Genomic DNA, 23,585 nt, shown 5'->3' with positions numbered 1-23,585 from the left:
TGTGCCAGGCTTTGGTATCAGGATGATGCTGGCCTCATAAAATGAGTTAGGGAGGATTCCCTCTTTTTCTATTGATTGGAATAGTTTCAGAAGGAATGATATCAGCTCCTCCTTGTACCTCTGGTCCTGGACTTTTTTTGGTTGGTAGGCTATTAATTATTGCCTCAATTTCAAAGCCTGTTATTGGTCTATTCAGGAATTCAACTTCTTCCTGGTTTAGTCTTGGGAGGGTGTATGTGTCGAGGAATTTATCCATTTCCTCTAGATTTTCTAGTTTATTTGCATAGAGGTGTTTATAGTATTCTCTGATGGTAGTTTGTATTTCTGTGGCATCGGTGGTGACATCCCCTTTATCATATTTTATTGCATCTATTTGATTCTTCTCTCTTTTCCTCTTTATTAGTCTTGCTACCGGTCTATCAATTTTGTTGATCTTTTCAAAAAACCAGCTCCTGGATTCTTCGATTTTTTAAAGAGTTTTTTGTGTCTCTATCTCCTTCAGTTCTGCTCTTAGTTACTATTTGTTGCCTTCTGCTAGCTTTTGAATGGTTGCTCTTGCTTCTCTAGTTCTTTTGTGATTTTAGGGTGGTCAATTTTAGATATTTCCTGCTTTCTTTTGTGGGCATTTAGTGCTATAAAGTTCCCTCTACACACTGCTTTAAATATGTCCCAGAGATTCTGGTATGTTGTTTTTGTTCTCATTGGTTTCAAAGAACATCTTTATTTCTGCCTTCATTTCTTTATTTACCCAGTAGTCATTCAGGAGCAGGTTGTTCAGTTTCCATGTAGTTGTGCGGTTTTGAGTGAATGTCTTAATCCTGAGTTCTAGTTTGATTGCACTGTGGTCTGAGAGACAGTTTGTTATAATTTCTGTTCTTTTACATTTGCTGAGGAGTGCTTTACTTCCAACTATGTGGTCAATTTTGGAATAAGTGCAATGTGGTGCTGAGAAGAATGTATATTTTGTTGATTTGGGGTGGAGAGTTCTGTAGATATCTATTAGGTCCGCTTGGTGCAGAGCTGAGTTCAAGTCCTGGATATCCTTGTTAACTTTCTGTCTCGTTGATCTGTCTAATGTTGACAGTGGGGTGTTAAAGTCTCCCATTATTATTGTGTGGGAGTCTAAGTCTCTTTGTAGGTCTCTAAGGACTTGCTTTATGAATCTGGGTGCTCCTGTATTGAGTGCATATGTATTTACAATAGTTAGCTCTTCTTGTTGAATTGATCCCTTTACCATTAAGTAATGGCCTTCTTTGTCTCTTTTGATCTTTGTTGGCTTAAAGTCTGTTTTATCAGAGACTAGGATTGCAACCCCTGCTTTTTTTTTTGTTTTCCATTTGCTTGGTAGATCTTCCTCCATCCCTTTATTTTGAGCCTATGTGTGTCTCCGCATGTGAGATGGGTCTCCTGAATACAGCACACTGATGGGTCTTGACTCTATCCAGTCTGCCAGTCTGTGTCTTTTAATTGGAGCATTTCGCCCATTTACATTTAAGGTTAATATTGTTATATGTGAATTTGATCCTGTCATTATGATGTTAGCTGGTTATTCTGCCCGGTAGCTGATAGAGTTTCTTCCTAGCCTTGATGGTCTTTACAATTTGGCATGTTTTTGCAGTGGCTGGTACCGGTTGTTCCTTTCCATGTTTAGTGCTTCCTTCAGGAGCTCTTTTAGAGCAGGCCTGGTGGTGACAAAATCTCTCAGCATTTGCTGGTCTGTAAAGGATTTTATTTCTCCTTCACTTATGAAGCTTAGTTTGGCTGGATATGAAATTCTGGGTTGAAAATTCTTTTCTTTAAGAATGTTGAATATTGGCCCCCACTCTCTTCTGGCTTGCAGTTTCTGCGAAGAGATCTGCTGTTAGTCTGATGGGCTTCCCTTTGCGGGTAACCCAACCTTTCTCTCTGGTTGCCCTTAACATTTTCTCCTTCATTTCAACTTTGGTGAATCTGACAATTATGTGCCTTGGAGTTGCTCTTCTCGAGGAGTATCTTTGTGGCGTTTTCTGTATTTCCTGTATTTGAGTGTTGGCCTGCCTTGCTAGGTTGGGGAAGTTCTCCTGGATAATATCCTGAAGAGTGTTTTCCAACTTGGTGCCATTCTCCCCGTCACTTTCAGATACATCAATCAGCCGTAGATTGGTCTCTTCACATAGTCCCATATTTCTTGGAGGCTTTGTTCATTTCTTTTTACTCTGTTTTCTCTGAACTTCTCTTCTCACTTCATGTCATTCATTTGATCTTCAATCACTGATACCCTTTTTTCCAGTTGATCGAATTGGCTACTGAAGCTTGTGCATGCATCATGTAGTTCTTGTGCCATGGTTTTCAGCTCCATCAGGTCATTTAAGGACTTCTCTGCACTGGTTATTCTAGTTAGCCATTTGTCTAATCTTTTTTCAAGGTTTTTAGCTTCTTTGTGATGGGTTCGATCATCCTCCTTTAGCTTGGAGAAGTTTGATCGTCTGAAGCCTTCTCCTCTCAACTCATCAAAGTCATCCTCCGTCCAGCTTTGTTCCATTGCTGGCAAGGAGCTGCGTTCCTTTGGAGGAGAAGAGGCACTCTGATTTTTAGAATTTTCAGCTTTTCTGCTCTGGTTTCTCCCCATCTTTGTGGTTTTATCTACCTTTGGTCTTTGATGATGGTGACGTACAGACGGGGTTTTGGTGTGGATGTCCTTTCTGTTTGTTAGTTTTCCTTCTAACAGTTAGGACCTTCAGCTGCAGGTCTGTTGGAGTTTGCTGGAGGTCCACTCCAGACCCTGTTTGCCTGGGTATCACCAGCGGAGGCTGCAGAACAGTGAATACTGCAGAACAGCGAACGTTGCTGCCTGATCGTTCCTCTGGAAGCTTCATCTCAGAGGGGCACCCGGCTGTGTGAGGTGTCAGTCGGCCCCTACTGGGAGGTGCCTCCCAGTTAGGTAGGCTACTCGGGGGTCAGGGACCCACTTGTGGAAGCAGTCTGTCCATTCTCAGATCTCAAACTCTGTACTGGGAGAAACACTACTGTCTTCAAAGCTGTCACACAGAGACATTTGTCTGCAGAAGTTTCTGCTGCCTTTTGTTCAGCTATGCCCTGCCCCCAGAGGTGGAGTCTACAGAGGCAGGCAGGCCCACTTGAGCTGTGGTGGGCTCCACCCAGTTCAAGCTTCCCGGCTGCTCTGTTTACCTACTCAAGCCTCAGCAATGGTGGACGCCCCTCCCCAAGCCTCACTGCCGCCTTGCAGTTCAATCTCAGACTGTTGTGCTAGCAATGAGTGAGGCTCCGTGGGCGTGGGACCCTCCGAGCCTGGCGCGGGATATAATTTCCTCGTGTGCCATTTGCTAAGACCATTGGAAAAGTGGAGTATTAGGGTGGGAGTGATCCAATTCTCCAGGTGCCATTGGTCACAGCTTCCCTTGGCTAGGAAAGGGAATTCCCTGATCCCTTGCGATTCCCGGGTGAGGCAATGCCTCGCCCTGCTTTAGCTCACGCTCTCACGCTCGGTGGGCTACACCCACTGTCCTGCACCCACAGTCCGACAAGCCCCAGTGAGATGAACCCAGTACCTCAGTTGGAAATGCAGAAATCACCCATCTTCTGCATCACTCACGCTGAGAGCTGTAGACTGGAGCTGTTCCTATTCGGCCATCTTGGAACCTCCCATCAAGTGTACAAAGTTTAAAAGGATACATGCTTGCCCGCAATTTCTAAATTTCTATAATTAACATTCATTTTCTGTGAATAAAAATTATAAACATATTGCATGTTTATGAGGCAAACTATTCCCTAAAATTTTTACTATATGTAAGAACTGCATAAAGTGTTTCGAAAAAGAAAATGCATTCTATAATGGTAAAATCCAAAGACAAGACTAAGATATTACATGTTCTGTACTTCTTACAGACATGCCCTAATGTTAACACTCAGTAAACAGACGTAAATGACAAGTCACCTGCCAGGGTAACCTTTAGCACCATTAGCTAATTTCGAACATGCGGAGTGAAGTTTTTGTTGCATTTTGTTGAGCACAGACACAGCTATGAGGTCCTGCAGGGGGAGACGGAGCCCCAGGCAATGTTGAGCTGCCTCCCAGCCATGCAAGACATTTGCCCCCAACAAAACACCCCCACTCCTCCCACACACACATCCAAACCCAAGCAAAGCAAAGGCGGTGGCAGGGCGCTGAGGTGGAGGGGCCCCGCCATGAAGGCACCCATCTATGCACAGGTAAAAGGTTATACTCTAGAGACTCAGCTGGGAAGAGAAGCGAAGACAGACCAGGAAGCCAATGGCTGTTCTGCTCTAAAACCACAAAGGAACTGTGAAAGGATTAAGTTCAAAGTGAACAAGTGCTAATGAAGAACTCTCAAGAAAAGGCAGGTTTTGTTTTTAGGGGAGAAATAGTGCTTTTACAACTAGACAACTAAGGTGAGCTCCGGAGGTCATCTCAGGGGTGGAGGGAGGGAAACCAGACATGGGTTAGCAGTTTGATGAAGTCAAAATGGAATAATACCAACCACTGGTGCAGTGCTCTAAATCCGCCCCAGAGGTGGGGTGGGGTGTGGGATGGCCTCTAGAACCTCCACACCTTCGCATCCCAATTCAACCCCATGCTTGCGGTCCGTTCGATTCTTACTTTCTACTCTCAAAAACAGAGAGCAGCCCCGCCAACCCATTCCTTCCAGGAGGGGAGAACAGGCCGTAAATCTCCCGATTCCCAGATAGCTGCTAGTCTTAACATCAGGGCTCACCTCTGTGGGAAAATGGATTCAGACCTCAAAGCACCACGAGGGGCCACCCAGAAGCCCGGCCACGAGGCCCTGTACCTGATAGATGGCTTCATCGCAGGCATTCTGAAGGCCCAGGTTCACCATCGTGTTCTGCAGCGTGCGACCCATGTAGAATTCCAGGGAAAGATAATAAATGCGCTGAGGAAGCAGAAGAATAAGATTTCTCATTCCATTCTACACTTTAGGAAGGTTACAGAGATGACACGACCCATGAAGCCAAGCCCCCACTCGGGATTTCATTTATGTCAACCCAACGCACAAAAACTGGGCTTGCTCTGTCAGGCAGCCTGCTGACCGCAGCCCCCAAAAGCAGCCCACCCAGGAGACCCCTCCTCAACACGGCCTTCTCTTCCCTGACCCTCCAGTCCCTGGATGAACACACACTAACTTTCCATGATGTGTGGGGAGGCAGGGCAGGTTGGTGGTTGGGGCCAAGGCACCCAGAACTGGACAGACCCAGGTCTGCACTTAGCTCAGCCTCTTACCAGCCATGTGCCCTTGGGCAAGTTACTTCACATCTCTAACGCAGATGTAACACAGGCCATGTCTTCAAGTACTCAATGGAAAGCCCTGAGCACAACTTCTAGCACCCACGTGAAGCACCAATGAACGCAGCACAGACAGCTGAATGGATGCATCCATGTTCCCCAGCAGAAGTCTCTTGGCTGATGCCTGCTGGCTGGCTGGCTTGGGGTTGCCACATGAGCCAGCTCTATGCCAGTGAGGTGCTGTATCAAGGACAGCCACCCATGCAGTGCCTCCTGGGCCCTGAGCGGGGTTCTAGGTGCCCTACTTTCTCTACCGAGTACTTCTTACGGCCATCCACGGGCCTGCAGCAGCCAGGGCTGAATGCTAAGATCAGTGGGCACAACTCCAAGGACTAACAGGATATGTGCACAGCCAACATCTCCCCTGAAATATTTACTAATTGCTGTGGTGGTTTTAACCACGGGCCAAACACTTTCTGATATTCTTCACTCCAGGAGGAGGAGCTTACTTCCCTGTCTGCCACCTTGAGGGTGGGCTGGATGTAGCGACACCCTGCTGAGGAGCACAGAAAGGAAACGGCAGCAACTTGACAGTGGAGATAGCTGACCACGCTGACCGGCACCATGTAGTGATTCCCTGGAATTCTCCATGGGTCGCCGGTGAGGCCCATAAAGTTTTTAATACATAATTTAAGAATACTCTATAAATACCTAAATCTACAAATTGAAAGAACACACACACACAAATGATAGCTGTCTTCAATGGCCTGTTTTTACTTTTTTGATCATTTGAATATAGGCTTCTACATTACTGTATAAATTCCAAAGTCCTTTACGTCACAGGAAATTACAGCAGCATAATTAATGAGTCCTCATAGCCACTATAAGTACAACTACTGCTGCTGTCACTCACAGTCAGGCCTCTTGCGGACTTTCATCATGCTGGATTTTATTTACACTACATTTGAACGAACTTAATATTCTATGGGGTTTCCATAGCACCTGCCTCCCCCCTCTGGCAGAGGAAGCCACAGGCACTGTCCAGGCAGCGTTTATTAACCAGTGCGAAATCATACTGAGCCCAACTAGACCCTGGCTGTCTGAGAAAATACTGTGGGTCAAGTATCAACAAGAGGTTTTATAAAAAGCTGACAGGCCAGGAACATGACCAGAATGTTTTTACTTTGCCTTTAACTAAAAATGTGTATTTTTTTTTAAGAGATGACGGTCTCACTATGTTGCCCAGGCTGGCTGCAAACTCCTGGCCTCAAGTGATCCTCGCGTCTCAGCCTCCCAAGCAGCTGGCACTACAGGGGCATGCCACCACACCTGGCTAAAATGTGGATTTTTAGGTTGTAGTTTGCTCTCTCTGCAAAAGTTCCTAACTTCTACTTAGAACTTTTCTACTGTGGGGAAAAGGTTTACCAGTTATGTCCCAAGAGCTTGATTATCTCTGTTTGTAAGGGACAGGACTGACACGGGAAGTGCTGGGCCTACACTCGAAGCCTGTGCGTCTCCAATTGTCCAGGTTGCATGCAGACATCGAGGGTTCTGCAGCCTCCTGCTGAAGCACAGCCCCCAAGGCACTGCCCAGGGCCTGCCGGGCCACAGGCTCTGTCCTTGGGGACTGCAATGTGTTTTGCTGCTTTGAGGTTTTTCTGCAACTTGTTTCAATTTAAGAACTTTCATCATTTGCTGAGATGTGTCTATTTTGCTTTTACCTTAATATGGTTCAGAGTGAAAACCATGAAACTGAAAAGAGGCTTGCTGGAGGAGCTGGCCAAGAAAATGCAGACTTGAATGGTACAGGCTGGGGTCTCATCCCAGCTCCCTGCCCTGGCTAGCTGGGTGACCTGGGCAAGTCACTCAGCCTCTGAGAGGACCACATTCACCTGTGGGCTCGCACAGGGCTAGGCTAGGACTCAGGCAAGGCTGGTTCGCCTCACCATACCAGACTTTTCAAGGAGAAATGCAAAGCCTAGAAAGTTGTCAAGTGGCAGTTCTGAAAAAAACCATGTAAAGGGATAGGCTTTGTCCAAGCAACAGCCTAGGGACCTAGCTCTTCCATGACCCCAAATCCTGCTGCTGCAGGACAGCCTGTTTCCACTCACTCCCCTCTGGCTCCTCCTGTGCAACCATGAACAGGGCTTCCCTGCTCAGGGAGCGCTGGTTGGAGAACCGGACTCACCTGCTTCAGCCTGAAAATGCCAACACGATCCCTTAACCTCCCTGCTCAGCAGCTCTGCTCTAAGGAGGCCCTGCCGCCTGGGATTGAACTGGGCCATTGATCTTTCTACCATGGTCCCTTCTTGCAATATGACATAACAAGTGTTAAGTAGCCTAAAGCCAGCCTGTTTTTTGTTTTTGTTTTTGTTTTTTGTTTTTTTTTGAGACAGAGTTTCGCTCTGTTGCCCAGGCTGGAATGCAATGGTGCAATCTTGGCTCACTGCAACCTCCGCCTCCTGGGTTCAAGCCAGGCCCTCCGCTTTTTTTTTTTTTTAACAGTTTATCACATGCAAAGCCTACACAACCAGGCAAATAATAGAAAAACATAAAGCTCAAAAATAGATGAAAATATGATCAACACGAACAGTACACAACATACCAATCATCTAAAGACACCTTAGGAGTTAACAGACTCTGAAAAGAGAGTGTAACACCAACCGGCAGAGCCTCATTTTGCTCTTTACAGACAGAGATTCACAGAATTGGGCCTGTGGAGACCACCAATTTTTTCTCCCTTTTCTGAAGGGATTTTTAACTAGAGTCTTCATTTAACGTTGGTGTCTTAATACTCTGGTGGAAAAAGAAAGAACTTTCCCAACATTCAGGGAAACAAAAGAAAGAGCTGGAGCCAGGTGTGGTGGCTCACGCCTATAATCCCAGCACTTTGGGAGGCTGAGGCAGGTATATCACTTGAGGTCAGGAGCTCAAGACCAGCCTGGCCAACATGGTGAAACCCTGTCTCTACTAAAAATACAAAACTAGCTGGGCGTGGTGGTGCACACCTGTAATCCCAGCTATTCGGAAGGCTGAGGCAGGAGAATCGCCTGAACCCGGGAGGCGGAGGTTGCAGTGAGTAGAGATTGTGCCACTGCACTCCAGCCTGGGCAACAAGAGCGAAACTCCACCTCAAAAAAAAAAAAAAGAGTTGGGCGGCTGCTTTCACCAAGATGAAGAGCCTCATTCTGCAGGCAGATCTGGTCTGAAACCGGTCCTCCTGTCCCCAGGAAAGCACAGCAACTCTCCTTTTGTGTATTCGATTCTATCGGTGCCAGCATGCCTCAGACCAGCCGCCCTCTACTGGTTCCTACATGGGCACAGAGTGACTCACAGGGCAGAGTGTCCCTCCCTGCCACCCAGGCACTGTGGACAGAGCTGGCCCTGATAAGACACAGGAACACAGGCCACTGAGCCAGCCAGAGGCCAGTGGGCACCACGTTCCACCAGCCAGGCCTTGGAGCGGGGGCTCCCAGCCCCTCCAGACACAAAGGGGCCACCTCCCTGGGCTGGACCTGCTGGCTCCTGCTGGTGAGCTGAGCAGTCTCAGATACCATCCAGGGGAACCGAGGTCCTGTGGGAGGAGAGATGTTGAGGGGCCTCCCACCCGCCAGACGCTGAGGTTGGTCTTTGGTTTCCTTGACAGTGTCACAGTGTCCACTCCACTGTGTCTGAGGGGGCTTCTGGGGAGTTGCTCACAGAGCAATCTGATAATCCACTACTGTATCTGCTGTAAGGATGTGAGGATTAGCTAGCACATCTCTCAAGCTCCCAGCCTGTGAAGTCACACGGTACTTTCTTAACGAATTAACTGCCAGGGAAACTTGGCTTCCCATGAACAGTGGGCAGGCTTCTCAACGTGGATCGTGGATTTCCTTCTCACTCCAGTACCTACGACTCAAACACAGGTCTGTTTGCTCAATTTTGAAAATGTCAAATGTGAAAGAATTATAGAACTTTAGAACTTATGGGGATCTTAAGAGATCACTTGGTTCTGTAGTAAACAAATTCCTTCTACACTCCATGACACACATTACCACAAGTCACTGTCTCCCGCCTTCTATGCAATTAAGCTCCACAAAAAGTCTATTCAGTACTAATCCAGAGCCAGAAAGCGATGGGAGCCTTCTCCTTATCACTGACAGAGCCTAATCAACATACACTAAGTGATCTGGACCGTGTCAAACTATATTTATAACTAGTGAGCTACCAGTCATCGTTTTTAAACACTACTTTAATCTTTCATTTTAACCGTTTGTAGGCCGAGAAATGCCACTTAGCTATACCTAAAATTACATGTCATTCCTACTCAAGGTACTGCTGAAGACACTGTTAACCAAACTTCTCTTACTGTCCAATTACCTTTCTAAATCTGTGTTCACTTCTCTTCCCTTCACCGTATCCTAAGAATGCCATTCTGCATGGGTGAGAAAAAGCCAGCTCCTATCTCCTGCGGTTATTTGCTGCATGTCTTAGGATGCTTTGAATTTCCAAATGGCTTAAAGCTTTGATCCGTTTAATAATAATAATAATAAAAGATATAATCTGAAAAGACTTCTAAAGTTCTCCCAATTATTTATTTGTATTTTTTACAATTGTATTATTGCATTTTATTTGTATTTATTAAGCAGGACAGCTGGTGACACTGAAAAGATTTGCAGACAACAGCACTGTGTTGATTAAAATGTCCAGAGTTTAACTGCTCTACTGTGGGTGTGTAGGAGAGCTTCCCTGTTTTTCCGGAGTACTCACTGCCGTTTTTGGGGGTGAAGGGGCAACAAGGCTACGACTCAGTTTTTTTTTTTTTTTTGAGACAGAGTCTCGCTCCGTTGCCCAGGCTGGAATGCAGTGGCATGATCTCGGCTCACTGCAACCTGCTCCTCCCAGGTTCAAGCAATCCTCCTGCCTCAGTCCCCCAAGTACCTGGGACTACAGGCGCCCACCACCATGCCTGGCTAATTTTTGTATTTTTAATAAAGATGGGGTTTCACCTTGTTGGTCAGGCTGGTTCTTACTTTCAAATGATTCAGAGAAAAATGAACTTACAGTGATAAAATGATCTAACAAGTATGTTGCAATGTTTAACATCTGGAGAATCCGGATGAAGGGTAAACAGGAATTACAAGAAATCTCTGTATTATTCTTGCAACTTTTTAAGGGTCTGAAATCACATAAAGTTTAAAAGGAAATATGGCTGAGATGTGGAGGTGAGGTCGGTTACCTTATTTTATTTTATTTTATTTTATTTAGGCAGAGTTGCCCAGGCTGGAGTGCAATGGCGCAGTCTTGGCTCCCTGCAACCTCCGCCTCCCTGGTTCAAGCAATTCTCCTGTCTCAGCCTCCCGAATAGCTGGGACTACAGATGTCCACCACCACGCCCGGCTAATTTTTGTATTTTTAATAGAGACCAGGTTTCACCATATTGGTCAGGCTGGTCTCGAACTTTTGACCTCAGGTGATCCACCTGCCTCAGCCTCCCAAAGTGCTGGGATTACAGGTGTGAGTCACCACGCCCGGCCATATTTTATAAAGCCACCACGGCCCCTGTGGATTAGTCAGGGTTCTCCAGAGACACAGAACAGTAAGGTATGTGTAGAGAGAGACAGATTTAAGAAATTGGCTCAAGTGATTCTGAAGTGCAAGGCCACAACCTACAGGGTGGGGTGGGCCAGCAGGCTGGAGACCCAGGCAAGCTGCAGCTCCGGTGCAAGGTAGCTGGTGGCAGGGTTTGTTCTGCAAGGCCTTCCCCCATGGGAGGCTGTGAAACTGTGATGTAATGAGATATACTTATTTGTTCTTCCTGGCCAGTGCTCCTAACACCCTTGTAATTTCCTAAGTGATAAGAGCAATAAAAATGAAAGAAGTGTCTTTTGTTATTCACAACAAGTCCCTTTCAACCATGCCTGATGTGGTCACCAAAAGGTGACTTTTGGCAAGCCCCTAAGGGCAGAGGCTGGCTGCCAGGGGAACCAGCTCTGTAATTAGAGGGTTGGAAGTTTCAGGCCCACCCCTCCCGCCAGCCCCAACCTCCAGTGAAGGGAGAGGGGCTAAAGGCTGAGCTCATCACCAATGGCCAATAATCACACTAGGTAACTGCGGCCTCCATAAAATCCCCAACTGAAGGGGATGGAAGAGCTTCCTTCCAGTTCAGTGAATCCTGGAGGTGCTGGGACAGTGGCACCTGCAGAGGGAATGGAAGCCCCTGCACCCTCCCTCAGACCTGCCCTCTGCATATCTTCTATCTGGCTGTTCCTGGGTTGTATTCTTTGTAAGTAATTGGTAAACGCAGGTGAAGTGTTTCCCTGAGTTTCATGAGCCATTCTGGCAAATCATCAAACCTGAGGAGGCTGTCGGTCAGAGGTCAGAAGGGAGGTCCTGATGTGCAACTGACATCTGGGGTGGAGAAGTCTTGTGGGACTGAGCCTTTAGCCTGTGGGATCCGAGGCTACATCCAGGTAGACAGCATCAGAACGGAACTGAATTGTAAGATGCTCAGTCAGTGTGGGAAACACCACCCCCCCACCCCCCGAGAGGGACATCCACGTTACTATCTAGGCACAACAGCCAAGTTGACACATAAAACCAGCCACCACAGCCTGCAAGGGCAGAGGCCAGGCTGTCTTCTGCAGAAAATGAAGGCACACACTGTAGGCTTCTCCATCTGCTAAAATGACAGCTGGGGCCTACCTTCCAAGTGGCTAGCTGTCAGCAACACAAAACAGCACCCACCATCAGCTACTGGTCAGAGAAAATGACTTTGAGCGATCTGCTGTCAGGGAAGCCTGCCCAGGAGATGCAAGCTCAACTTCACACATAAAAGTGGAAATACATCAGAAAAATTGGGAGTGTTAGGATTCCGGAGGCTGGTACCACAACTGACTAATTAAAACAAATCCCAGAAGTGGGGATCACAGAGCAGAAGGGTCTGCAAAACACTTCTCTAGATCATCTTTCTTTAACTCCTGGGTCCAGCCAAACCAAAAGATTAATCGTATTTCATTGTGTTTATCTCATTAGGAATATTTAGGACAGCAGTGTGGGCCCCAAGGTAGAGCTGCTTTTCCTTAATCTGTGTTGTAGTCATGCCAGGAGCTTATGGGAAGAGTCTCAAAAACTGATTGTTACATCCACTGCAGGGGTGCTGCAGGTCAGTGGCTCCGCACATCGACAACACTGCTTCACAAAGGCCCACAGAATAAACCGTGCAACTGTCCTTTCAGGATGTTATAGAAGGGATCCCGTGACTCTCATAACTGGGCATGGGCTGCTTTCATTGCCAGGATCCTGGTCTGTGTTTTGTGTCCTGACCCTCACTGTCCCACCCCAACCCTCACTCTGAGGCCTTCTAATGCGAACCTTTTGTGCTGTATCTAGCATAAGCACCCTCAAATTCTCTCTGGATAGAGATGGAATGTCAATTCAACATGAAATAGAAACATTTTAACTCTAACATTTCAGAATGGCAACAGATTTCGGAAACATCACCAGCTTGATTCCCCTCATTTTAAAGATGAGAAAACTGAGGCCAATAATGGCAAAGAAATCCGCCCAAGCCCACAGTTGCACAGACTGAATGGAAAGGCCAGGATGAAAAGGAGCGTGGAATCACGCACACCCTTTCTTCTCCATGCAGCGCAATCCCAGGCTCTGCAGTTTCAGGTTGGACTCTTCTTGCCACCTTGCCACCACTTCAGAGAATCCATTAAATGTCTTCATGACCAACCGCCACCTCTTGCCAAGCACAAAGCTCTCCATGTTAGCCAGATGTTTTGACGTGCTGATTTGCCAAGCATGGCAAAGCTTGACAAATCTTCCTCCGAACACCCCAACTTCTACTCTTTCTGCTATGTACCACAAATAAAGTGCTACGAGTTATGAAACAATAGGTTCAGTATAATGCTATTTTATGTATTAAAAACAAGTTTCTGCCAATACGGAAAAAACAATGTAGAACACAAAATATTTACAGCACAAAGTGGGCAACAGAAGTGGGTTACAGGATTACAGTTAATTTTTTTCCTTCTGGCTTATCTATATTTTCTAATTTTTCCTCCAGTAATAATTTTTCCTTCAGGACTTGCATAATTTAAAAAAAGACAAAAATAACAATAAAAGCGTTCTATTTAGGAGCTCTAGAGCGTCACATTACCGCAGTCTGCAGTGTGCCGGTGAATGTCTGAGGTCATTTCTGGCTGAGGGGGAGGCACAGCAGTTATTTTCTTGGGAGCACACCTCCTCTCATTGGCTCTGGTGGGAATGGTTGCTGGTCCATCACCAGCAAGCATGTAACTTTTCCAAAGAAAGGATTGCAAGCTTATTTTCATCATGAATTAGCGAAAAGAAGCAGTTAAATCCCAATTTTCCATGTCCTTCCTATTCAGAATAGGCACACAGCTTATTTACAGACTGTGAGATCTAAAAGTTTACAACTTTACGACTTACAGACTGTGCGGTTTAAGAGAAAGGTTTCCACCCAGAGCCACCACAGTAGACAATCAAAAGAGATCTCACGGAGGATCAAAAAACCTGTTTTGTTGCAGGGACTATCTTGTTCATGAAGGTCATTTCCGTAATCCCTGAGCCCATCGCTGGCCTCTCCAGGATCTGATTATACATAAATACTCCAATGGGCACCCTAAGGTGTAGAGCTGAGTCCTGGTCCAGCTCCAAGGAAATGCCCTTGAATGTGAAGGCAGAGCTATGTCCTTGCCATCCGCCACTTAGACAATAAAAATGATGTTGCGGGTCGGGTGCGTTGGCTCACGCCTGTAACTCCTGCACTTTGGGAGGCCGAGGCGGGCGGATCACGAGGTCAGGAGTTTGAGACCAGCCTGGCCAACATGGTGAAACCCCGTCTCTACTAAAGATACAAAAAATTAGCCGGGCGTGGTGGTAGGCGCCTGTAATCCCAGCTACTCGGGAGGCTAAGGCAGGAGAATTGCTTGAACCCGGAAGGCGGAGGTTGCACTGAGCCGAGATCGCGCCACTGCACTCTAGCTTCACGCTACAGGGCAAGACTCAGAATTTAAAAAAAAAAAAAAAAAAAAAAAAAAAATGGTGCTGTGCATCAGAACTCTCCCAACAGCAGGGAATTCTGGGGGAGCCACTGCTTCTTGGCTGCTTTTCCTGGCAAAGTCATCCCAAGCCCTTGTTATAACCTGTTTTGGCCATTCGTTGCCACTTCTTTCTATGTTTTGCATACCAAATATGAAGAGCCCCAGTTGGTATTCTAACAAATCTGTCCCTTTCACCATCTCTATTTTAGAAAAAAGAATGTCCCAGAATAAGTTTGGAAAAGCAATCAATCTCTTAGCAATTACCGTATTAAACATATCTTAATGCCCTACAAAAATATTCTAAAATAATCCATAAAGCAAGTGCTCACTGCCTAGATGTACACTGCAAGTAAAATCTTTGCCAAGTGGCTTCAGGTCTGGAAGTGTGTCTTCCTCACCAGTTCTCCCTCTACGTTAGTGTAGTAGAAAGACAATTCTCCATGGTCAAGAGTTTAAAAGCAAACGACAACAACAAAAAACTGGCAACAGGGGGCTGTGCAAGACTACCATGTACCTATCAAACTGAAAACTACCATCCTATCCATTGATCTGCAAAGCTGTTTATCAGTGAAAAAGTTACAAATGTTTACGAATGAAACAGAAAATCTAAAAAACTGTATGTGCATTACACTTTTTAAAAATGTGTATGTATATTTAGGAATACCAAAAACACAGCAAGAACACAGGCCCATAGTAAACATGGTTAAGAGTAACGGGGACAATCAGTGACTTTAACGTTTCACTACTCAAACAAATTTTTGCAAGACATAAAAAGTAACAATTAGTAAGATGATCTCTGTCAACTTCAACCCAAGCAAATTTCTCCAAGGGAGGTGTGGGAACCTCTGGACAGAGCCTTCTTCGAGGGCTCCATCTCCATCTCTGAGCTTCATACCCCTCCCTGCGTGAAGCAGGCATCTTCAGTGATTTTCTTCTAAGCAGCGTACACAAAAAAAAGTCTCACAATTCCCTGCAGATTACCGAGCTCACCCCATTCCAACCCACAAGGCTGCCCAGGCCTGGTTCCAGTCCCATTTTCTCCCACAGGCTGCTGCAGGAAAACAAAGAGTGGCTGGAGGCAGGGGCGGGGAGCACGGGCTCTGCAGCCAGCGCGGAAGCGCACGGCCAGAAAGAGACCAGGAACGTCCGCCAGGCTCCCGGGCTCAGCATCATCTGCGGGGGACGGCGGACCCCGCCAGGCGCGGGCTCCCAGTGGGGCGGACCCGTGGCCGCGGCCCTGCGCAGGGGACGCCCGGCCCCCGCCGACTGCGGCTTCCAGGCGACTCCCCAGTCGGCTGTGCCTGGCCGCCGGCCGGCTAGGGGCGCGGGTAACGCCCGACGGGCCGCCCCGCAGAGACCCCCGCTGGCGCGGCTCCGGGACCGGCGCCCTCTCAGCGGGCCCGGGCGCACAGGGCGGGGCAGCGCCTCACCTTGGGGTCGCGCTCGTAGTAGTGCTGCTGCGTGCGGATCCAGCGGCCCACGAGGTGGTCGCGCACCGTGTGCGCCAGCGCGAAGAAGTAGTCGCGGGGCGTGGCCACATTGCGGTCCTTGACCAGCGTGAAGTGCAAGTGCCGGTTGAAGCTCTTCCGCACCTCGGCCACGTCGCCTAGCCCCGCCAGGCCGCGCACGCTGATCTGCTTCCGCTTCTCGCTGTCCGTCAGCGGCTTCGCCATCGCGCCGGCGGAGGCGGAGGAAAAGAGATGGAGGAGGAAAGCGGCGGCACACGCGAACGCCGGGATGGTGCAGCTGCTCTGGCGCCGCTGCTCTGGCGCCCGGCACTGCGGCTCTGCGGGCGGGATGGGCCGCGCCTGCGCGCCGCGCCGGGGCGGGGCCTCGGGAGGGCGGGGCGGGCGTCCAGGCTCATAGCTGAGATCGCTGGTGTAGTCCGAGGCGGCAGCTACCTGTCCACGCCACCTGAGAGTGGTGTTTGCCCCCTCGTTGGGCAAGCCCGGCAGAAAGTGGGAGCGACTGGAGGGGGCAAGGGACCCGGGGCCTCGGAGCGTGCCGTCGTGGCCGCGCCTGCCAGCCCGGGGACGGTGCGGGAAGGGGGCCCTGCCCTCCGGCCCTCGGGTTCCTGGAACCTGCCCTCCCGCCCTGCACCGGGTCACCAGGTGCCCCGCGGGAGCGCGCTGGGCTCGGGCTGTGGCCGAGACCTGGTACACGTTCGGGGAAACTGATTACAGCTTGAAAGGCATCCACCAACGCCTGCTGGGCCCGGTCTTCTCTGTCCGGGGCAGGGCGGCTCTGAAAATACCAGCTACTTGCTTGCCACTCCAGGCCGATGACAGACGTGGAGAAAACCAGCTGCCAGCGAGCTGGAGACGCCCGTTCCCGAGGGCGCGAGGCAGCCACAGCCAAGTGCCACCACGACCCCGCCTCGGAGGGACCGCAGCCCCCTAGCCCTCGGAGAAACCCTGTTCCCGAAACCACCCGGCAGACGCTGTCCGCTTTGAGATTACAGCAGGGAGAAGGAAACATGCCCGTCTGGCCGGGGAGCTCAGCCACTAACCGAGACTTAGCCTCTGTCATCCCAATCCAGGCTGCAGCTCCAGCTAGGGGGCGTCTGCACACAGCTTCCCGCACTTGGCCCCGCGGAACACAGTCCTGCTGGCCTCAGCCTGTGGGAACCCTGCTTCATGTAAAGGTCACCTAAACTCTGCCTTCCCTCAACCCCTTCAAACTCTGCCTTTCCCTTCGTTCTTGGGAGGCGCTCCCTCATTGCAGTGGGTCAGTACACCCGATTTTGTGGGACCACAGGTTTGCTCCTGGTGGTCTTGGGCTGAAGGGGCTGCAAAGGTTACTGAATTTCATGGAGGTAAAAATTGCCCGCAGGAGATGTCATGAAAGTCCAGGTGCAGTAGGTTTCCTGGTGTGATGCTTCAAAGTTATCTTCTTACCTGGAGCCCCTTCCAGCTGCAGACTTCAGAGGTCGGAGGTTAATCAATCTGGAATGACCCCACAGCCCACCCAGCTCCAGCTCGGGATTCACTCCTGCACTATGTCCTAGGGATTCTGGAGCCAACAAGATCGAACTTCGGGCACAGATGGCAGGGCTGTGGGGTCCAGCTTGGCTGCAAGCTCCGAACACTGATGCAATCTCTCTGAGGGTGATCTGGCAATTCAGAAGTCATAAAAATGATAGTGCCCTATGACCACTTCTACCACTCTGGGGAATTGAGTTCAAGGAAAGCTTAAGAAGACAAAAAGCAAGTTATGCAAATATGTTTTCTGCTGTGGTGTGGTAAAGTTTAATCCCCCAGCTGTGGTGCACACCTGGCAAAGAATGGAGGCGCTGACACTTATTGATCATTACTTGCAGTGTACACGTATTAACTCCTGATCCCTGCAAATAGCCTGCTATTACCCCCGCTTGACAATGGAGAAGGTGAGCCACAGAGAAGTTAACTCTTCCCTAAGCCCACACAGCTAATAAGGGAAACAGCCAAGGTTCACCCCAGCCAAGCCCTGCTCCACTGCACAAGCCCAGAAAAATGTATCTGTGCTCAAAGTTAATATCATAAACCATTGTGCTGCTAAAAGGAATGACTGTTTTAATAGCTAGCTAGGAAGGTGTGATTGATGACACAATACTGATAAATGAAACACAAAAATAAGGATGTAATGCAGAAATGACAGTAATGATTTGAATATTACTTTCATTTAGTCAATTTAAATTTAAATTAAATAACCACATGTGGCTAGGGACTACTGTGTTAGAAACACAGGTGTATATCCAAACCTAAACATTGGTTATTTCTGAATGGAAGAATTATCAGGGGGGTTTTCTTATTTTCTCCATACATTTTGTATTTCCTGTTTTTTCCACAATATTTCTTTTGTAAGTGGAGTAAGTTTTAGTAAGAAAAACTAGAGGCCACAGACTTCACTAATGGTTGCTGATTTAAGGCCTATATATTCTCTTACTGGATTGACTTTTAATTCTTTGTTACTCTGCTTAAATAAATTTTAAGTCCTTTCTTTCATAGCTACACTTTATTAAATTTTCCATGATCCTGACAAAAATTCTTTGACCAAACTCTAGTCAGGCTTCTGAGCCTTCTAGGGCCATCATACACTTCCCTGTGACATCTGTTTTAGCAATCCCTGCTTTGTCAATTTAGCAGGATTCCCTGCCCCTGATATCTGATCCCCCTTGGTGACATCTGATCAGGCTCCCCATGCTCCACCATCCCCCATGCTGTCCAATCACCCTGGCCTGCCTTCAACAGGAATCCTATGAGGTGGTTTAGACACAATCACCTGGACCCCTGAAGTGTCCTCTTAGTAACTGTCCATCCACTGACCCCTCCCCCAGTCCTTGGCTATAAATGCCCACTTGCCCATGCTGTTTTCGGAGTTGAGCCCAATCTCTCTCCCCTGCTGCAAGATCCCGTTGCAGTGGTCCCTGTACCTATCATGATGGTTGTGAATAAAGTCTTTGGTACCATGCTTTAACAAATGCTATTGATTTTTTTTTTCTTTAACAGTTATCTTACCCAAATGTCATTTCCTCTTCCTGGGAGCCGCCATGGTCCTTCCCCTCTCCTGCAGCACTTAGTCCAATACTGAATCTTCATGATGTGACTCTTCATAATGCGCATGGTTGACGCAGGAAGGAGCCCTCTCACCATCATGTCTCCTCACCTCCTCTGGCCGCTAATATTGCTGAAGTGGCTAAATGAGTCCCAGTATTAATTATCTCAGCCATTTTCAGGTAATTTATTTATTTATTTATTATTAATGTTTTTGAGATGGAGTCTTGCTCTGTCACCCAGGCTGGAGTGCAGTGGTGCAATCTCCGCTCACTGCAACCTCCGCCTCCTGGGTTCAAGCAGTTCTCCTGCCTCAGCCTCCCATGTAGCTGGGATTATAGGCACTCACTACCATGCCCAGCTAATTTTTGTATTTTTAGTGGAGACAGGATTTCACCATGTTTCTGGGCTGGTCTTTAACTCCTGACCTCAGGTGATCCGCCCGCCTCAGCCCCCCAAAGTGCTGGGATTACAGGCGTAAGCCACCGCACCTGGCCATCATTTTCAAATAAATAATTTTTAGATAGTTTTAAGTGTTGTAAAGAAAAGCAGGTTGAGCTGTTAGTTACAGGAGGTGATATCTGAGCTGAGACTAAAAAAAAAAAAATGAAAGAATGGACCAGGTGCAGTGGCTCACACCTGTAATCTCAGCACTTTGGGAGGCCAGGGTGGGTGGATCACTTGAAGTCACGAGTTCAAGACCGGCCTGGCCAACATGATGAAACCCCGTCTCTACCAAAAATACAAAAGTTAGCTGGGCGTGGTGGTGCATGCCTGTAATCCCAGCACTTGGGAGTCTGAGGTATGAGAATCGCTTGAACCCGGAGGTGGAGGTTGCAGTGAGCCGAGATTGCAGTCTGGGCGACAGGGCAAGACTCTATCTAAAAAAAAAAAAAGGCATGAATGAATCTGGGGGAATAGCAAATGCAAAGGTCCTGAGGTGGGCATCCACTTGGACAGTTCACAAAAGAGGCATCTGAGGGGCATTGGGATACGCCACCCCAAAATATGCCTCTTCGCATGTGGATTATTTTGAATTAAAGGCCATTAAGAACCAGCAGACCATAGGAAAGGCTCTAAAAACCATTTTCATTTTGTAAAAAAAATTCACATTTATTATAAAGGAAATTTCCACGTCTCCGTCTTCCATGCAAGGAAAAGGATATCTTGTAACAACTCTTATCAGTGGAAGAAAGTACTGACTTAAGTCTGCGTAACAAACCTTCCTAAACAACCCTTGTTTACCATACTTTTCCTGGGCACCTTCTGCTGAGGTTTGAATATACCCTCCAAAACTCATGTTGAAATTTAATTGCCATTGTTTAAGAGGTAGGACTGTTCAGAGGTGATTAGGCCATGAGGCCTCCACCCTCAAGGATAGATTAATGCCATTGTGGGAGTGGGTTGTTATAAAAATGAGTTTGACCCTCTCTTTTTCTGTCTCTTTCACCCTCTCTTGTACTTCCACCCTCCTTCCATGGGACAATGTAGCATAAAGGCCCTCACCAGATGCCAATGCCATGCTCTTGGACTTCCCAGTCTTCAGAACCATGAGCCAGATAAGCCACTTTTCTTTATAAATTACACAGTCTGTGGCATTCTGTTACAGCAGCACAAATAGACCAAGACACCTTCCCACTACATGCCTCCCCTGCCCAGAAGCTCCAGGCCTTTTCCTTTATGTCAGCCTAAGATGACAGATGAACCCAAGTCCTGACCACACTTTGGGTTATTCATTGCCAGGTACTGCCACATGTAAGTGCAATGCACATGCCAATAAACTTGTTTTTTTCTTGCCTGATTGAATTGTCTTTGGCTGGTGTAATTAGAGGCCCCCTAGCTGGAGACCCTAACATGGGCTGGGGAAAAGATTTTTTTCCTTCTGTAAATAACCAAGAGTTGGATTCAGCTTCATCTTCCATTTTAGCAACAAAACTGCCAGGCTTCAGAACAGGCAAAATGGAAAGAAATTGGGCTATGCTTTTATTTTATATAAAGCTGAAAAGCAGGTTTATAGAGAAAGATTGTTCTGGCAGCCTGGATCAGAGCAGTGATCAGGCCAGAGCATCTGCTAACCTCAGCATCAGGGAATCCCTGTTTTAGACTGTCCTCTACATCTCTGTCTTCTCCTTTTGGGAGGTAATTTTTAAAAAATCACTAAGAAGGGATGGATGCTGGTTCTGGTTTCGTTACTGTTGTAGGGAGCTATTCCGTGTTGTTGGAGATAATACATTACCTTTAAAGTTCTTTTATCTTTCTGTTTTTGAGACAGGGTCTCATGGTGTTGCCCAGGCTGGAATGCCATGGTGTGATCACGGCTCACTGCAGCCTCGATCTCCCAGGCTCAGGTTATCCTCCCACCCCAGCCTCCCAAGTAGTTGGAACTACAGGTGCATGCCACCACGCCCAGCTAATTTTTGTATTTATTATAGAGATGAGCTTTCTCTATATTGCCTAGGCTGGTCTTGAACTCATGGGCTCAAGCCATCCACCCAACTCGGTCTCCCTAAAGTGTTGGGATTACAGGCATGAGCCACTGTGCCCAGCCTAAAGTTCTTTTAAATAGGTATTTAAGATTCTGTCTGTAGCAAGTCCCCTGTCATCTGCCTCAGAAAAAGAGATGAAAGATGTCTTGTGAATGGAAGAAGATGCTGTGGGACTTAGAAGCGGGGTGTGGAAAACAGACATTTTTGGTCTGCTAGGCTTAAGCTTCTTGAGGACCTGAAGAGTGTCTCATTGATCGCTGGTGAAATGAGTGACTCAGAAGCACCACCGGCCCTTGAGACCGCAGGTGCGGAGGGAAAATCTCTCTGGGATCCCAGCAACGCCGCTGGCAGATCTGTGCTGGTCAATTTCGTGTTTGCAAATGAACAGAGACCCAGGCTTTCAGGAAACAGAGATAAATAACAAATGCATTATTTTTGAGAGGCTGGTAATTATAAAGCTCGAGGGAATAAAGAGCCCACCAACTGGAATGACACTGTGGAACTGATGCCCTCCCTCCACTGGGGTGTGTCAACAGATATTCTTAGTGACATTAATGATTTTAACACACTGACATTAAAGGAAAAAGAATCTATTGAAGGGGTGGGTTGCCCCTCCACACCTGTGGGTGTTTCTCGTTAGGTGGAACGAGAGACTTGGAAAAGAAAAAGACACAGAGACAAAGTATAGAGAAAGAAATAAGGGGGCCCAGGGGACCAGCGTTCAGCATACGGAGGATCCTGCCAGCCTCTGAGTTCCCTTAGTATTTATTGATCATTATTGGGTGTTTCTCGGAGAGGGGGATGTGGCAGGGTCACAGGATAATAGTGGAGAGAAGGTCAGCAGATAAACACGTGAACAAAGGTCTCTGCATCATAGACAAGGTAAAGAATTAAGTGCTGTGCTTTAGATATGCATACACATAAACATCTCAATGTCTTACAGAGCAGTATTGTTGCCCGCATGTCCCACCTCCAGCCCTAAGGCAGTTTTCCCCTATCTCAGTAGATGGAACATACAATCGGGTTTTATACCGAGACATTCCATTGCCCAGGGAGGGGCAGGAGACAGATGCCTTCCTCTTGTCTCAACTGCAAAGAAGCGTTCCTTCCTCTTTTACTAATCCTCCTCAGCACAGACCCTTTATGGGCGTCGGGCTGGGGGATGGTCAGGTCTTTCCCTTCCCATGAGGCCATATTTCAGACTATCACATGGGGAGAAACCTTGGACAATACCTGGCTTTCCTAGGCAGAGGTCCCTGCGGCCTTCCGCAGTGTTTGTGTCCCTGGGTACTTGAGATTAGGGAGTGGTGATGACTCTTAATGAGCATGCTGCCTTCAAGCATCTGTTTAACAAAGCACATCTTACACAGCCCTTAATCCATTTAACCCTGAGTTGACACAGCACATGTTTCAGAGCGCACAGGGTTGGGGGTAAGGTTATAGATTAACAGCATCTCAAGGCAGAAGAATTTTTCTTAGTACAGAACAAAATGGAGTCTCCTATGTCTACTTCTTTCTACACAGACACAGTAACAATCTGATCTCTCTTTCTTTTCCCCACAATCTATGAGACCAGAGTGATACTGAGAAGAAATGAAATGGAGATGGGGAAGAAGGAAGCCGCTCCTCTCTACAGGATGCCAAATCAATGCAGGAGGAGATTCTGAGAACTACTGGACAACGGCCACAGGGGAACAGGGGATTCATTCCATCTCAAAGCCTCACCCTACACATTATCTTTATTAGCTATAAAAGGGAAAAGGGATTTGCAATGGAGAGTTATGGCAGACTCCAGCCTCATGAAGTGACACAACTTAGCATTGCCACCCAGGGGACAAACCCACACTATGAGTCTGATTCAGTGCACCAAGAAGGACAAACATCACTTACTCTGCTGTAACATAACGCAGTATATTATACACTAACATATGTAGTATATTACATTACATAATAACATAGTACAGGCTTCTAGGACACAGTTTATAGAAGTGCAGATAATACTTGAGGCAGTTTCCCAAACTTGCAAATAAAAACTCTCCACAGGGCTTGTGACTAGCACATTCCCAAAGCCCCAAACCCAGAATCCCACCTGCTTAGTGAGCACCTCCAGAGCATTTTTTTTTTTTTTTGAGACGGAGTTTTGCTCTTGTTGCCCAGGCTGGAGTGCAATGGCAGGATCTCGGCTCACTGCAACCTCCACCTCCCAGGTTCAAGCGATTCTCATGCCTCAGCCTCCTGAGCAGCTGGGATT

At 47.5% G+C, this 23,585-nt stretch overlaps 1 protein-coding gene across 3 annotated transcripts in view; it reads right to left on the bottom strand.

Moving 5' to 3' along the window:
* PYGB (glycogen phosphorylase B) overlaps positions 1-16,145 on the bottom strand; it is a 51,968-nt gene extending 35,823 nt beyond the window's left edge. Inside the window, exons 1-2 of one of the 3 annotated variants that reach the window (XR_010154085.1) lie at positions 15,747-16,135; positions 4,809-4,910 (exon numbers count right to left, since the gene is read on the bottom strand). Coding sequence is in view for 2 of the 3 variants with exons in the window: in XM_016937584.3 (XP_016793073.1) it covers positions 4,809-4,910; positions 15,747-15,989 (345 nt within the window). In the remaining variant the exon portion in view is untranslated. Of the gene's footprint in view, positions 1-4,808; positions 4,911-15,746 lie in introns of all 3 variants that reach the window. The other 2 variants (XM_016937584.3, XM_063802623.1) reach the window with 2 other exon arrangements.
* Positions 16,146-23,585: the final 7,440 nt, after the last annotated feature.

This window comes from Pan troglodytes, chromosome 21, assembly GCF_028858775.2.
Source record: "Pan troglodytes isolate AG18354 chromosome 21, NHGRI_mPanTro3-v2.0_pri, whole genome shotgun sequence".
NCBI lineage: Eukaryota > Metazoa > Chordata > Mammalia > Primates > Hominidae > Pan > Pan troglodytes.
This window is presented reverse-complemented; position numbering and strand designations above follow the sequence as displayed.